A 15,769-nucleotide genomic window follows, 5' to 3' on the forward strand; every position below is an offset into this window, starting at 1 on the left:
TTTTTTTTAATTTTATGTTTTTTTTATGGATTGTAATCAACTTTTCATTTATACATATTTATTTACCCATGCAAATGCTCCTTAATGTTATGAAAATCATTAAATTTTCTACAACTCATATTGCAGGCAAGGAAATTTAGCTTACTGCCATGCGACCCAGCATGCGATATCTTGTGTGTGTTTTTTACCACGGAAAAATTGTAGTTGCTATGCTAGCTATCTACATTCTAATCGCCATATGATAGGGGGAGATGCCCACCCTAAGAACTCTCCAGCACAATGCAATTTTAATCTAGAAAGCTAGTTATCACAATTTGTTTGTGATCCAAAAATATGTGGGAGATATTGCATGCTGGGTTGAGTGGCAATAAAGAAAAGTTGCTACCACACAGCGCCTGAGGGTTTGCCATTCGAAAGCAAATAAAAGTTCCATAACCATTATTCCCTTTGAAACTTCCATTCTTCCCTTTTGTTTTTGTGTTTATTTGGTTTTGTTATCTGAAGTATATAAAACTGTTTGAATTTGGCTGTGTAAGGAGGCTTCAAGCTTTCGATCAGACTTTTTCCTTTGCGTTTTCTATTAGAAATTTACTAAAATTGAAATTACAAGATTTTTTTGTCCTTCATTTTTTTGCATTGAGGAATATTTCTACTTGCACCCCTTGAAAGAAGTCTTGAGACAGGTTAACAACCTGAAATGAATTTACCCAGCAAACTTTTTTTTAGTTTTTATTTTCTACATAAGTGTATTTGCAACTGATCAAAAACTTCTTTATTTTATCATGCAATCATTCAAAAAGTTCTTTTGATTAAGCTAATGTATTTCTATTTTAAAAAGGAAAGTTAAAATTTAATGACAAACATTTAAATTTCTAAAAAAAATTGTGACTAACACTTTTGTGTGGGTATATATATTTAAAAAATAACAATAAAAATAGTTTTTTCATTTTTATTTCTTTCTGTATGTCACATTTGTGGTATCTTAACAAAAATGTCTTCATTAGACTGTTTTGTATTAGTATTGCACAAAAGTTACAAAAGAGGTTATTGAAGGTTACATATGTCTAGAGAGATAGATAAAATAACTTATTTTTCTTGTAAGAAACTATGCCATGTTACTTTCTAATTCTGATTCTTTGGAAGCTTTTTTGTTTTTCAAATGATCCAACCTGCTTTCTTCTTCGAAAAGGGCTTCTTCAAATAAATTTCTAAAAATATATATATATCAACTAAGCATGTTGAAATGTAAACTTATATCCATACTTCGTTTCCTTTCTTTTTTATTGTTTTCTCAACTTTAGTTTGGTGTTGGAACTGTTTATATTTACTAATTTGAAGATTAGTTCACTAAAAAAGTTAAATGAATAAAAAATGGATGAATAAATCGTCAAGAGCTAAAATAATCCATTAATTCTTGAATAAAACTATAGCCATGTAAATATTTTTATTGAAAGATATAGATATTTAAGAGTTTTGGTGCAGATTATGATTGGCTAAATTCTTGACTTAAATATCTTATTACTTTTAAGAGAAATGCTATCTGTACATTTTCACTGAGGCCCTCTTTTTTTTTTAATGATATTAATGAATTCTGCACTTGTAATACGGAGTATGTTAAATTAAAAATAAAAACAATTACTTACAGAACGATTTTACGCTGCCCTAATGGTATCTCCATTTCTTGTTTACTTGTTGGAACGCTGTACAATACTATATCATCCAGCTCGTTTTTGGCTACATTTAACTTCTCCTGTGTAGCTTCATCTTCCAAGAGACAGTTTCGAATTGAGTATTAAAATACGTTATTAATTCATCAATTCATTCAACAGGAGGTGGACAAAATAATGGAGATACTTCTATACTAATAATTTTTTTTTCATATTTCTCAAGAAATACTAAAAGAATCATTTTATAACTTTAGAAGTGTTTAAATCATGCAACTTCTCATACAAATCAATGAAGTTTAAAACTTTTAGAGGTTCGAGTGGCCGACAATAAATTTAAAACTGAAAGTAGTGTTTTTGAACACCCTATTCCAAAAAATGTAGCAATAAAATTTTTGAACTTGCAGCAATTATTTTGGTTATTACATGAAACAATTGTACAAAATTTTGTAAGCCTTGCTCAAATATTTATGGAGATATGGACATTTTTTAAGGGGTTTTCCAGAAATTCCATTTTGAACTAATAAATAAGATTTATTAAAAATGACACTGGCAAATGATCATCCCTCATAAAAGTATCTTTTCTTTCGCCTGTTTTCCTTCGTTACACAATCTTATTTCTGATATGAATGTTTATTGTAAGGCAATCATTTGTTATTTAAATTTGTCTTACGGTACAAAATAATATTTGTAGAGAACCCCTTATCATTTTCAGTTTCTTTTAAAAATTACAAAATCTGTTTAGAAAATCGCTTGAAACTTTTTAAAATATTCAAATCGGACTTTTTTTTAATTAGTTGCCAAATCCTATTCTCTACAAACTTATGAAGAAAAAAATTACATTTTTTCCTGCACATGTGTAGTATAAAAGAACTTTATTAATTACTCATATCCTGTGCAGTTATAAACGAATTTTTCTCAAATTTTAAAACAATAATTTTGCAACTAATTTTAAATTACTTTAAAACAAATTTTAAAATTCTATGTAATATTTGTAAAGTTATAGCAAAAAAACGATAGACAAAAAAATTTAATTTTTTATAAAAATGCCCATATCTTCATAGATATTTAAGCTAGGTCTACAAAATTTTGTGCAATTATTGCATATAATAGCTAAAATAATTGCTACAAGTTAAAAATGTATTGCTACATTTTTGTTAAGATGTTCAAAAATATTATTTTCCGTTTGTAATTTATTTTCAGTCCCTCAAACCTCTAAAAGTTTTAACTTCATTGATGAGTTTGAGAAATCACATGATCTAAACTCTTCTAAAGTTATAAAATGATTCTTTCTGTATTTCTTGCGAAAATTTATTAGTATAAAAGTATTTCCATTCTTTTGTCCTCCCCTGGATATAATCTATAAACTATAGTCGATGAATAAATTAAGATAATATATGCCAAAACAAGTATGACATATTTCCTACAATTTCATAAATATTCTAATGTTTCCCTGAATCTTCTTATAAAATATAACCATAAATATNCTATTTTCCGTTTGTAATTTATTTTCAGTCCCTCAAACCTCTAAAAGTTTTAACTTCATTGATGAGTTTGAGAAATCACATGATCTAAACTCTTCTAAAGTTATAAAATGATTCTTTCTGTATTTCTTGCGAAAATTTATTAGTATAAAAGTATTTCCATTCTTTTGTCCTCCCCTGGATATAATCTATAAACTATAGTCGATGAATAAATTAAGATAATATATGCCAAAACAAGTATGACATATTTCCTACAATTTCATAAATATTCTAATGTTTCCCTGAATCTTATTATAAAATATAACCATAAATATTTTTTTTCTGTAATTGCATTTCAACGGACACCAAATTCCATAAATGGATAGCTTTTCTTTAATTGCTAATACATTTACATAAATATTACTTCTCACTAAAAAGGTTATTGTAATTTGTTTTTGCTTCGATAGGCATTTGTTATTATTTCCCACCACCAACTCATTTTAAATTTCTAAATCATTTATTAAATGAGAATTATAACTATGGCAATAATTTATTGCAAAATATTTAACAGAATATTTTGTAGCATCTTGCTACTATTGCACATTTTAATTTGATTCTGAAAGGAAGTACCCTGTTGAAACTTACTCTATTGTGTAGGTACTCTACTGTATCAGTTGTAGTTTTCTTTCTGATTTCATAAATTTGTATTCTGAAAATTAATTTATGTTAAATTTAAAAAAAATCCTCCAGCTTCTCATTACATTTTCAAGAGTTAAAATTAAACTTTTTTTTAAAATCTGATAGTCATCATATACAATTTGTAGTTTAAATTCTTCCTTATGTATTTATATAGTTCTATCAATGTGAGCAATGGCATGCATATCCTACCTTCACTAACTAAATAGACAATAATATAACTTCTAAATTAAATTTCTCTTTTAATCTTAATAATGCGAACTTCTTCAACAGATTTTAGAATCATCGTTGAACAGCCGACCCAATTTTCGGTTTATGACTACTAATGTTCAACTCTGTAGCCTTGTAATTTTGAACCCAATCCAGAAGACAAGTGAACTCCTGGGTCAAGTTATGGGAGAAATTTGCCTTCGTCGAGGACTTTTTGATGAAACTAACCCGCAACAACTGACGCCTTTATTCTGAGCACACCAATTTAGAGGATTTACATTTGTTAATTTTACAACTCACAGTTTTTTAACGCTTTTCATTATTTTCACTTGTTTTAGGTTATTAATTCTTAACCATAAAAATGTTGTTGTTGTTGACGTATGCCTGTTTAGACAGAAGAGGTGCGATTATTCATGTTTTTCTGTGGCGCCATCTATGGCCAAGAATTCGACTTCTGCCACACCATTATAGGGCGGACCCATTCATTCATCCACAGATCGTAATTTTGACCTGAATCAGAGAGCGATCGATCTCCAATCCAGTACCCCCAGAGGTTTTGATTTGTTATGGGAACACGGAGGACTTTTGCGACTCGGCAGATTTAACGTGCATCGGTCACTTTACTACATGGGGAGTGTTCGGCCGGCGGGGTTCGGACATGAGCCCAGCGCCCTACCGATCAGGCTATCTAACCATAAAAAAAATAGGTGCATTTAATTGTTTTTCGTTGTACAATTAAGGTTATCCTATGTACTGAAAAAAAAATGAAAAACAAAATACTTTCTTAGGAAGAATTTCTCCTCAATCACAATTATGAATACAGATTATCTAGATTTAAAAAGAAAGAAAGGTTATTAGTTAAGTTTTATTTTGAGATTTTCTTAAGATGTTCTTAATCCACAAAGATGCCATTAAAATCTTAACTGGAGCTAACTCTTTTTTATTATTTTGTCTCATTTGGGAAAAAATAGATTTCTCTCACTCATCTTTTGAGGTCACGCTCGAGTAAAGAAAAAAATGAATTTGGTTTTTATTCTTTAAGTTTAAATTATAGCTACAACAGTTACAACATGTGAAAATTATTCGATTTTAAAGCAATTGGATTAATTTTCACATGTTGTAACTGTTGACTTTTTCTGATACCCGTTTGAAAAATATTTTTTTGTTGGAAAATCTTCTGCTGCAGGCCCTGACTTATATGCGTACAAAAAATTCGAGTTTCACTTAAAATATTTGTGAATATATTCTTCAGACTATGCAATAAGTTCCAATTTTTTTTTTCTTGCAAAAATGAAGAAAACATATTAAAACATGAGAAGTGCATTCAAGTTAATATTTTGCGCTTTTAAAAAAATGTTTGATGCAGTTGAATGAAATTATCACTTGCAAAATCAGAAATGTAACTTACATTCTTTCTGAGCTTCCTCTGTTGCTTTATATATCTTTTCGATTTCGGCTTTAACTGAATCTTTACTCTGCCATCAAAACAAAATCATTAATTTCATGTCTTAACTTAATACACCAACTTTTTAATAACATAACTAGACAAATGGTATCAATTAATATATTTTATAAAAATTGAACATTTATTTAATTTTTTCAATAAAATGTATTTTATTATTTTGGTATATTATTTTATAAATTTGAGAACAGTGCCATTTTAAAGTTAAAAAGGTAATATGAAAAAAAATTAAAATTAATTACAATTAGTAAACATGTTTTATCTTTTTCTTCCATAAAAGTACCTAACACATTTTAGCAATATACATGAAATTTGAAAGCAAATAATTGTAATTTTTATGAATAAAGTTGTACAGATAAAAGTGGAAATAAAAAAATTCAGTTGATTAATATTGCCACAAATTAAAAATAAAACAAACTAATGAAACAAATTGTTTTAATTAATTATGCAGCTGATTTAAATCTTGTTTTTGTTGAATTAAGTTTTATTATCTTTTTCAAAGGCTTTATAATTTACAAAACTATAATGTATTTTAAAATATTTTTCTGCTAATTTAACCTTCACACGATGTAATAAGTAATATAAAAAAATTTATTTTTAGTGTACAGAGAGAATAATAAAACGATGAAGGAAACAACTTTGGTGTTTAGGGTTGCCTTAAAACTAATCCCAATTTATCAGTCATGATTTCATATGTGTATCACAGTTCATCATTTTGGGTAACTTCATCGTGGTGCTTTTTCTGACTACCATTCTATAAAAAAAAAAAAAGAGAGAGAGAAAAGCAACTTCTCTAAAGAATATTGTACTATTTTTGCAACAATACATTTCCAAAAATGTTTCTATTTTTAAAATAATATGTTTTTAAAATATTAAAAATTATTTACAAGTCGTGAGATTTAATATGTTTTTATGGAACTAGTAAAAATAAAAGCTTATCTTTCTGGTAATTAAAAAACTAAAATTGTTGACTAATATGGAAACATATAAATAGGTTTAAAGCTTTCAAAGGTGTGAGAGACAGACAATAAATTACGAAATAAATCAAGTATTTTTGAACACCCTGTGCTGGAAAATCATGCAATAAGCTTGTAACTTGTATCGATTACTTTCGTTGTTATTTGCTATAAGTGCATACAATTTCGTAAACCTAGCTTAAATATTTATAAGATATAGACATTTTTATAAAAACAAATTTTTTTTTGTCTTCCGTGTTTTTACTATAACTTTAAAAATATTCAATAAAATTTAAAAGTATTTTTGGAGCAGTTTATAATTATTAACAAAATTAGTGTTTTGAAACTTGAAAAAGATTAAATAAAAACTGTGCAAAATAGGACTATTTAAAGTAGTTCTTTAATACTGTGCATGCGCGGAAAATTTTAAATAAATTTTTTTCGTCATTCTGAAATATTTATGGAAACACAAACATTGTTATAAAAAAATTTGTCTCACGTTTTTTTTTCTTTCTGTAACATTAAAAATATTCAAAAAAATTTAACAATATTTAGGGAGAAATATAAAATTATTTACAAAATTATTGTTCTAAAATTTGAAGAAAAAAAATTCATTAAAAACTGCGCACGATAGGAGTATTTAAAGTAGCTCTTTTATACTGCGTATGCGCGAAAAATATGTAAAAGATTTAAAAAATTTCATAATTTCGTCTCTTTGTAACTGAAAGTGTATCTTTTACTATTGTAGGGTAAATGTATTTATAGATTGGAGCGACTGTCTGTAAAAAATATCTAGGAAAGAATAGATTAGATATTTTTTTCCTCTAAAAATTAAATATTTAGGATAATAGTGACTTAAAAAAAATGTCAGCTTGTAAAATTCTAAAAATTAAAATATTGAAAAGTCCTGCCTCAAAAAAAAGTTCCTTATACAGCCCTTTTAAAGTGATACTCTAATTACTGTGAATATTTTTAAAAAGAGGAAGGAGATGGTAATATAATTTTTCATTTTTATATGCACAGAATTAAAATTGGGTCACAATTATTCTTCAATTTATTATATTTTATAATTGGAATCTTAAGCTGTGCGATTTTAAACTTTATTTGTTATGCTGTTACTTACAAAATCTCTCAAAATTGTTTAAATGGAACTTACATAAGTAAATGCAGCTGAGCCGAATAACTCACATAAATTAACAACTTCAGTCTGTAACTGTTCTCTAAAAATAAAAATAATGTGAGTAAGAAAATTAAATTTTAATACACTGTGTATAAGTATCAAAATAAATGAAATACTCTGAACAACTCTAAAACCAATAATCAGATTTTTGCACATAATACATTGCATTTTTGTGATTTAAAGGGGATTTTATTATATTATTTCCTATGTATAGTATTACTCCGCTATAGCATAAGATACCAATTGTTTATAAATTAAAATGGTAGTACGTGCTAAAAAAAATTCATACTTACAGTTCAGTGACGTACTTTTCTTGATTAGTTTTAATTTTAGTGTGAACATTTTCTATTATTTCTCGTAGAAATTTGTTTTTCCTTTCCAACCTGCGTTATTAAATAACAATAAATTATGAACCTCAGAAATTATAACAATAAATAAATAATTGAAAAAAAGGTAAAAATTATGTAATAAAAATTATTATTAATTTGCATTCATTTTTAAAAAAGAAAGAAAAAATTTAAAACGAATTTGATAAAGAATATACTAATCTAGTACAATAGATATTTATCAAAAAAATAATTAAAAATTCATTGGTTAAAAAATGCACACAATTTTTTATTTTTAGTTTATTGATTTAGAGATTCTCAATAGTATATTATTTATAGAAGAATAAAAAATAAAACTTACTCTTCTGCGTCCTTTTCTATTTTTTCCAGTTTAAACTCATTGACTATATTTGCAGCTGAAATTAAAATAATGTTACTTTTACCTTTGATTATAATTAAACTCTATATGAATTCCTCATACTCGACCTTAACGATGGTAAACTGGAATTATCTTTCTATTACCTTTTATTTAATTTAATTGTTTATATTTTTGCTTATCTTGTTTTAATTCCCGTCCTCAATGCAGCTTGGCACTTTTTGGCTTTGAATTTTAACTATTTTTTACACTTTTATAATATTAAAGATTCATTAAGGTTTTTCCCATTGAAATGCGTATCAACCTTTTTTAAAGTGCTACTATTAAGAAAAATTTTGGAGAAAATTCTAGTCTCTATACTATTCTAACAGACTATCCTTTGTCATCTTAGCTGAGCTCAAAATTATAAAGTAATTGGCCCTTTAAATTTTAACAAGGATCGACTGCTCAACGACGTTGATAAGTTGTTTATAAAAAATCTAAACCTTAAAATTACAATTCTATGGTATATGATTCCAGGTTTTGGCGAATGAGTTTTGGATGTTATGCAGGGTTATTTGTTTATGAACACCGTTAATGCATATTTTTAGAATCCTTATGAAAAAGGAAATCGAAAAGTCTACTTTATTGAGGGTCGCAAATAACAATTTAATCTAGGAAACAAATTATCGAAATTGGACGAATCACTTTGGTGGAAAGTGGTGTGAAAAGCATGAAAACCTGTTTGATTACCTTCTGAAACTTGAAGGTGTTGTGTTACTAATAATTGCTTTTCAACTTCTTCAAGTGATCAGACAGGTTGCAGCATTTTTAATTCCTCTTTTTTTGTAGTGATTTGCCAAAATTGGAAAATAGTTTTTTCTTTCATCGCTTAGTTATTGAAAAACATTTTTTTACTTCGCTTTCGACAAGAATTTTAAAATTATTCATTAAAGGCGGTCACTACAGAACACCTAGCATATTCCTTTTCATTAATAAATTTTACGCGTTTCTGTTCCCGCATACAAATAACTTATCAGCACTGCCAAACTTCAGTTGAAAATAAAAATCATGCTTATTATGGTCAAACAAAGAAAACATATTTTAAAAAATTTTAAAGAAAGAAGAATTTACTTACTTTCTAGTTTGTGCCCTACATCATTCAATTCTCGCAGCTTATGATTANATGCATATTTTTAGAATCCTTATGAAAAAGGAAATCGAAAAGTCTACTTTATTGAGGGTCGCAAATAACAATTTAATCTAGGAAACAAATTATCGAAATTGGACGAATCACTTTGGTGGAAAGTGGTGTGAAAAGCATGAAAACCTGTTTGATTACCTTCTGAAACTTGAAGGTGTTGTGTAACTAATAATTGCTTTTCAACTTCTTCAAGTGATCAGACAGGTTGCAGCATTTTTAATTCCCCTTCCTTTGTAGTGATTTGCCAAAATTGGAAAATAGTTTTTTCTTTCATCGTTTAGTTATTGAAAAACATTTTTTTACTTCGCTTTCGACAAGAATTTATAACATATTTTAAAACATATTTTAAAAAATTTTAAGGAAAGAAGAATTTACTTACTTTCCAGTTTGTGTCCTACATCATTCAATTCTCGCAGTTTATGATTATCTAAAGCAAATATGAAATTTAATAAGATAATGACAAAAAATATTGATAATTCAATTCCTATTTCGAAGATTAATTCAATGCTAGATATTTTTTTTTTAGTCCTTTTTTAGAGCTGCCTAAATTTTAACGATACTCAATCTCATGCATAGTGTGGAAATGAATTAATAAAAATTTACTGATTATTAAATTTATTAGCTCGATCACACAACATGTGAATTCAAATGTTAATATTTAATAATGTTAATATAAAAAAAACGCTAACATAAAAATATAAATATTAGTGAGATTACAATTATTCGAATATAACTTGCAATGTGCCATTACATTCGCGGTGTTTAAATAAATAAATTTAATAATATTATTGGCAACCGAAATTTTTTTTATAAGTTTACAAATCCATACATATTATTATTTTTTCATATGTTTGCTAATTAGTTTCTTTTTACACGCGTTATAATATTGTTTTATTTTAACTTTAAAAGCCTCTTATATAGGCTCGCTTCGCAAGGCATTCTTGATAGAGTTAATAAATAAAGCAAGAAAAGAATGAAAAAAGAAATGATACAAATCGCCTAATCAGCAATTTAATTATCAATAATTTGACAGTCAACACAACCACATTTTATGTTATTTTTTAAAATTCTTTTTATATTCAAATTTAATCATTAGTTAAATAACAAATTCCTTGTATAAGATTTTGTTGTTAACTTCATTGATTTCGTTCACTATTTCTTGAGTTATTCTCATAAATGCGTTTTTTTGCCTTAGCAATTGTATCAGTTAAGTGTTTGGGTCAATTTTTGAATATAAAATAAAAGTGTTATAAAATTTATTAAATGGAATGAAATACCTGCTTCAATTTTTTCTTCTAATGAATGTCTTATTTTAGTTAAATCTTGTAGATAGTTCTGCACATTACTTTGCTCTGAAATATAATTTTTATAGATGAATGTATGTATTATAATTTTTCAGCAATATTTTGAATTCATGAAAGTAAATATATTGTTTTCTAACATTCTGTTGTGAAAAATCTAAAAACTTATATATGCTAATGCTTATCCACTGTCATAACCGCAGCTGAATATACTTGAGGAATAAGAGCGCTCTATCATTTCCTTAAATATGTAAATTATACAGAATAAAAACTACATAAAGAATTTTTTTTTTTCTTTTTTTGTAAAATTTTGCAAAGAAAAATATAGGATCAAGCAAAACTAATGTAATGAAATAATCTTAACACTTAACTATAGATTCTGGGATTAAAAGGGAAAAAATGTAAAGAGCGCAAAAAAAAATAAATAAATAAAATAAAAAATGGAGTCTGAACGGAAACTGAATAACTTTTGATCCAATGATCGAATCTTCACGTCCTAAGGGCTCGAGGAGGTGACCTCAAGTATGCAAATTAATAAGGGCAGATGATCTTTTTAAGTTACGAAATCAGACACAAAAACTTTCTCTGAATAAACGTACCTCTTTTTCGATGGTTTCAGATTTCTGAACCCATCGAAAATAACCGTAATCTAGAAATTATGGTCCCAGTTTGGTCAGAAAACAGTTGGTCAGAAAAGAGCTGTAAAGTTTGAATGTTAATAATACTCTTTGCGTATTTCATTATATCTCGAGAGCCTTGTTATAAAATTGGAAAATCTTTGCACAGAATTATAAAGTTCATTTATCCAAAAATAATTCCATGCAAAAAATAACCTTTATTAAATATTTATTATTATTTTATTTACTAGTGGTCGAAAAAAAATTTAATTTTAAGGTATAAAATTTTTGTATCATTCTAAAGAATATAATTTTACACGGAAAAATACAAAATTTGAGCAAAATCGGTCAAATAGCTCCTGAGAAATTGAATTTCTGAAAAGTCATATGTTCCAAGTTCTATTTCTCAGGAACAATTCGAGAGATTTTGCTCAAATTTTCTATTTTGGCATGTAAAGTTATATTCTTTAAAATAATGCAAAAAATTGTATACCTTACAATTCAAAATATTTTGGACCAACATTAAATAAAATAATAGAAACTAATGAATGTTTAATAAAGATTATTTTTTTGCATTGAATTATCTTTGGAATTTTATAATTGTGTCTGTGTGCAAGAATTTTTCAATTCTATTAAAAAGTTCTCGAGATATAACGAAATACGAGGTATAACTAATCTCGAGATATAACTAACTGAACCATAATTTCCAAACTGCGGCTACCCCTCATATTTTGGGGGACGAAAGTCTGAATCAGTCGGAAAAAAAAGGTATGTTTATGTTTATTTAGAGTAAGTATGTTTTGTGTCTGATTTCGTAACTGAGAATATCGTCTGATCTCATTAATTAGCATATTTGAGGTCACCCCTTGAGCTATTAAGATAGAGTCCTGGATGGTAAAGATCCGATGATTAGATCAAAAGTTATTAAGGGTGGTCTGTTTTTTTCTTCTCCGTGCCGTAATTTAATTTTTATTTTTCTTTCTTTCTTTTTGTCTATCTTTTTATTAACATGAAACTTAATAAATAAACAAATGAATAAATAAACATGTAAACATAAACTAATACAGAATTGATTGTTCATTGACTCTATATATACTATTTCAAATTGAACTTAAACACCCTCTTGTACCTGTATTATTAGTTAGGCAACAGTAGATATCTAAAAAAAGGATAGGGAATACTTTGTGCTATGTAAACTAAAGAAGAAAAAAAACATGAATGAAGCAAAAATGAAAGTACAAAAATAGACACAAATAAAAGTAAATAGCACAGAAATAAAGAGATAAAATAATAGAGAGCACAAAGGAAAGTAGAGAATAACATGTCCATTTCTGTACTTCCATTTGCGCTTAATTCTCCATTTTTTTTTCTTTTTTTTTTCTATTTAAGTCTGCTAAAGATAAATTCAAAACTTTTATTTCCTAAATTACGCAAAAATTCTAACTGAATAAAATATTATTAGAATCATTTACCCAAGCTAATAAAATATTGCCCTGAAATATCTCCCTCACCCGAAATTTAATCATTCAACCAAAAACATTTTGTATGAATTTGTGATGAATGTATAGTATCATATATATATATTTTTTTTATAAAACAAACGGAAATCTCGGAAAATTGACGTTTTTAAAGCTTTTTTCATTATCTTCATAATTTCGATACTTGCTAATATTTTTTTATTTGATTATTTTCTGTGCAGTTTGACCAAACCTAATCTCTTAAGATCGTACTCATGAGAAAAGTTACTTATATCTTTAGGTCATGAGATCGATCGGACAATGAAAAGCAAACCTCCAAGTAAAGTACTATACTCATTTCATTTGTGCTCAACTTTTTTTTAACAATTAACTCAAATAAGTTTCATAAGCAAAATCTATTTTATGCCTTTCTTGGCCTTTTTTTTTTAAAGAAATTTATTTTGCTATCAAATTAACACTCCCTATTTTGAACCTAATTTTTTTTGAGAATATGCATTTTAGGAAAGTAAATTGTTTTTTTAATATTAAAAGAAAAATGTCTATAATAAATAAATACAAAATTTCGATAGAATTTTTAAGAAAAATTCAATAAATAATTTATAAATTTTAGAAAATTATACTCTATTTCTTGCAAAATGCTTCCCAGTTAAGGTCGCTGAATAATACATTTAACAATTTTTTTTATAAAATTCAATTGTTCAACAATTGCGCTTATAGCAAGCGTTTGAAAATCAGAGGAAGAAAATAATTTTAAAAAATCAAATGCCGAAAAATCATTTCAAATGGATACTATCATAAAAAAATAAATAAATAAACACGACAGTTCCAAAAATTTAAATTCTTTTACCCAATTCAAGGTTTTCAATCAAGTTACGCATGGTTCCAAAAGCGTTATTTTCTTGTTCCTCCATGATAAGAAAAATAGTTTACAATAGTCAAACACTGAAAGAAAAAATAGAATACAAAATTCGAAAAAAAAAACCTTTTTGGTTTTAAATAACACAAATAAACTTGAGACTATAATTGAAAATTTATATTCCTACAAGTATATTTTATTTATTGCGTTATATTACGCTGAAATATTGTTAGTTTTTAGAAAGTTTTGAGGATTTCTCAATACATTAAGTTTTCAGATTCTTAGAACAAAATTTTATTGAAAAATTATGTTCTGTTATAAAAATGATAGTTAACAATTGATATTCTAAATGCTTTATCATTAAAATTATGTGATTAAAAATAACTCTGCAATCGAAAACTTTAATCAATATTATTAATTTGAATTTGTTCTATAAATTTTGCTGAAGCTATTTGAGACTATTTAAGGAATATTTATTAAAAAAAAAAGAAGAAAACTTTCAAAAGCAAGAGAAAAAATTTATCAAGGTTTATTGAAATGTTTCTAGAAATATTAATTACCTTCAATAAAACAAGTTCCTCAAAAATTTAGATATCGAAACAAGAACAAGAAACGAAAATTAAGAATGCAGTTGCCACTAATTCAAGCTATTTCATAACAGGAAATAAAAACGATATTGGTTAAAAATTAGAAAAAGTATTCTCACAGTAAACAAAATGATATTTGTAAAGCTGATAAGCACTTTTTTAAACATCGAAACTAAATTAAAATAACTCTAGTTAAATATTAAAATGCTTAAATGAAGTGAAAAGAAGTAATGATTGAGTTTTAAGGATTTGAAAAATGGAATAAACTGATTGAATAGTAGTCTTACAATATAGTAGATGCTGCCTATAATTTAAGTGCGAAAACTGAATGTTTCAGTTGATTCCTTCGTAATCGATACATTTACCTAACATAAAATTAAAAGTAAACAAACCTTAGAGAATTTCAATGCTGCGTATTTATTTCCTTTTCTAACAGGGATTATTAATTTGAAATTCCTGTACAAACTTTATTATGCAGCTAACAAATATTACTGGGTTGGAAGAATTTGAGAGTAATGAGCTCTACAAACAGTTTTTAGCTGAAGATTTTGATTTGAAAGCTGTTACTTTTTCTGTTGTACAAAGTGCAGCCGTAGCAGAGCAACTAGCTAAATTAAGTGCTGGCATATCGTTACTTGACAAAGCACTTCATCACCAAGTTTCTAGTCATTATGAAGATCTTTTATACCAAGCAACTGAAATCGAAACGTTAGAAAGTATTTTATTGGTTGTGCATCACAAAATTGCTTCATTACTTTCGTCTGCTGATAAACTTCGTAGCAAAGTTGTGGAACCTTATGAAGAGATAGCTTCCTTAACCAGAAAATTACAGCGTCTTCACGTAGTTTGTGATCTTTTGAGACGTATTATACGCATTGTTCGGGTGTCTAAACGCCTTAAAAGCCATTTGAGTAAAGAACCCAAAGAATTTTCCAAAGCATCTAATTGCATAACTGAGTTAGAAAGCATTCTTAAGGAAGTTGATTTAACTGGATTAAGTGTTATCGAGTCTGAAATCCAATATTTTAAAGAAGCCAAAGTATTAGTGCAGAGTGAATTAAAATAGTTGTTCAGGAAAAATACATTATTTTGTGTGTCATATTGTTGCACTATTCTATTTGAAGTTAATAGTTTGATTTATAAACATGACCATTTTATCAAATGTTAAAATGGGTTTTGAAGTTAAAATACCAAGTGCAAACAGGTACAAATATGAAAGTATTCCCGAATTTTTGGTAAAAATTCTCTGTGCTGATCATTTTTTTCTGTGATGTTTCCAGAGGCCAAGTTCGTTGCCAAAAAGTTATAGAATTTTTGTTTTGCGCCCTCCAAATTTTTTTAAATTAATAAAAACACATTAAATCATTTATAATTCATGTTGATTTATCAAGCAAAATTTTAAATTTTTCAAATT

General features: G+C 26.9%; 2 protein-coding genes across 2 annotated transcripts; one reads left to right on the forward strand and one right to left on the reverse strand.

Annotated features, from left to right (window-relative positions):
- Positions 1-294: 294 nt before the first annotated feature.
- LOC107452743 (intraflagellar transport protein 74 homolog) lies at positions 295-14,471 on the reverse strand. Its single transcript, XM_043044958.2, has 10 exons — positions 14,329-14,471; positions 13,760-13,854; positions 10,794-10,868; positions 9,896-9,943; positions 8,319-8,373; positions 7,925-8,014; positions 7,608-7,671; positions 5,442-5,508; positions 1,644-1,764; positions 295-1,208 (listed from the first exon to the last, which is right to left on the reverse strand). The coding sequence occupies exons 2-10, from the start codon at positions 13,821-13,823 to the stop codon at positions 1,106-1,108; spliced, it is 687 nt and encodes a 228-aa protein (XP_042900892.1). The 5' UTR covers positions 13,824-13,854; positions 14,329-14,471; the 3' UTR covers positions 295-1,105.
- Positions 14,472-14,827: 356 nt separating this feature from the next.
- Positions 14,828-15,421, forward strand: LOC107452742 (conserved oligomeric Golgi complex subunit 5). The gene has a single exon (XM_016069314.2). The coding sequence runs from the start codon at positions 14,828-14,830 to the stop codon at positions 15,419-15,421; it is 594 nt and encodes a 197-aa protein (XP_015924800.1).
- Positions 15,422-15,769: the final 348 nt, after the last annotated feature.

Source organism: Parasteatoda tepidariorum, chromosome 2 (genome assembly GCF_043381705.1).
Source record: "Parasteatoda tepidariorum isolate YZ-2023 chromosome 2, CAS_Ptep_4.0, whole genome shotgun sequence".
In the NCBI taxonomy this organism is placed as follows: Eukaryota; Metazoa; Arthropoda; class Arachnida; order Araneae; family Theridiidae; genus Parasteatoda; species Parasteatoda tepidariorum.

What these genes read in the sequence shown, in the direction of transcription:
- LOC107452743 (XM_043044958.2), bottom strand. Translation starts at nt 13,823, where the DNA reads ATGGAGGAACAAGAAAATAACGCTTTTGGAACCATGCGTAACTTGATT. An exon ending in GATTGAAAACCTTGAATTGG is followed by an intron (nt 10,869 to 13,759) that starts GTAAAAGAATTT and finishes ATTATATTTCAG; the next exon opens with AGCAAAGTAATGTGCAGAAC. An exon ending in GGGCAGCGTAAAATCGTTCT is followed by an intron (nt 1,209 to 1,643) that starts GTAAGTAATTGT and finishes ATATATTTTTAG; the next exon opens with AAATTTATTTGAAGAAGCCC.
- LOC107452742 (XM_016069314.2), top strand. Translation starts at nt 14,828, where the DNA reads ATGCAGCTAACAAATATTACTGGGTTGGAAGAATTTGAGAGTAATGAG.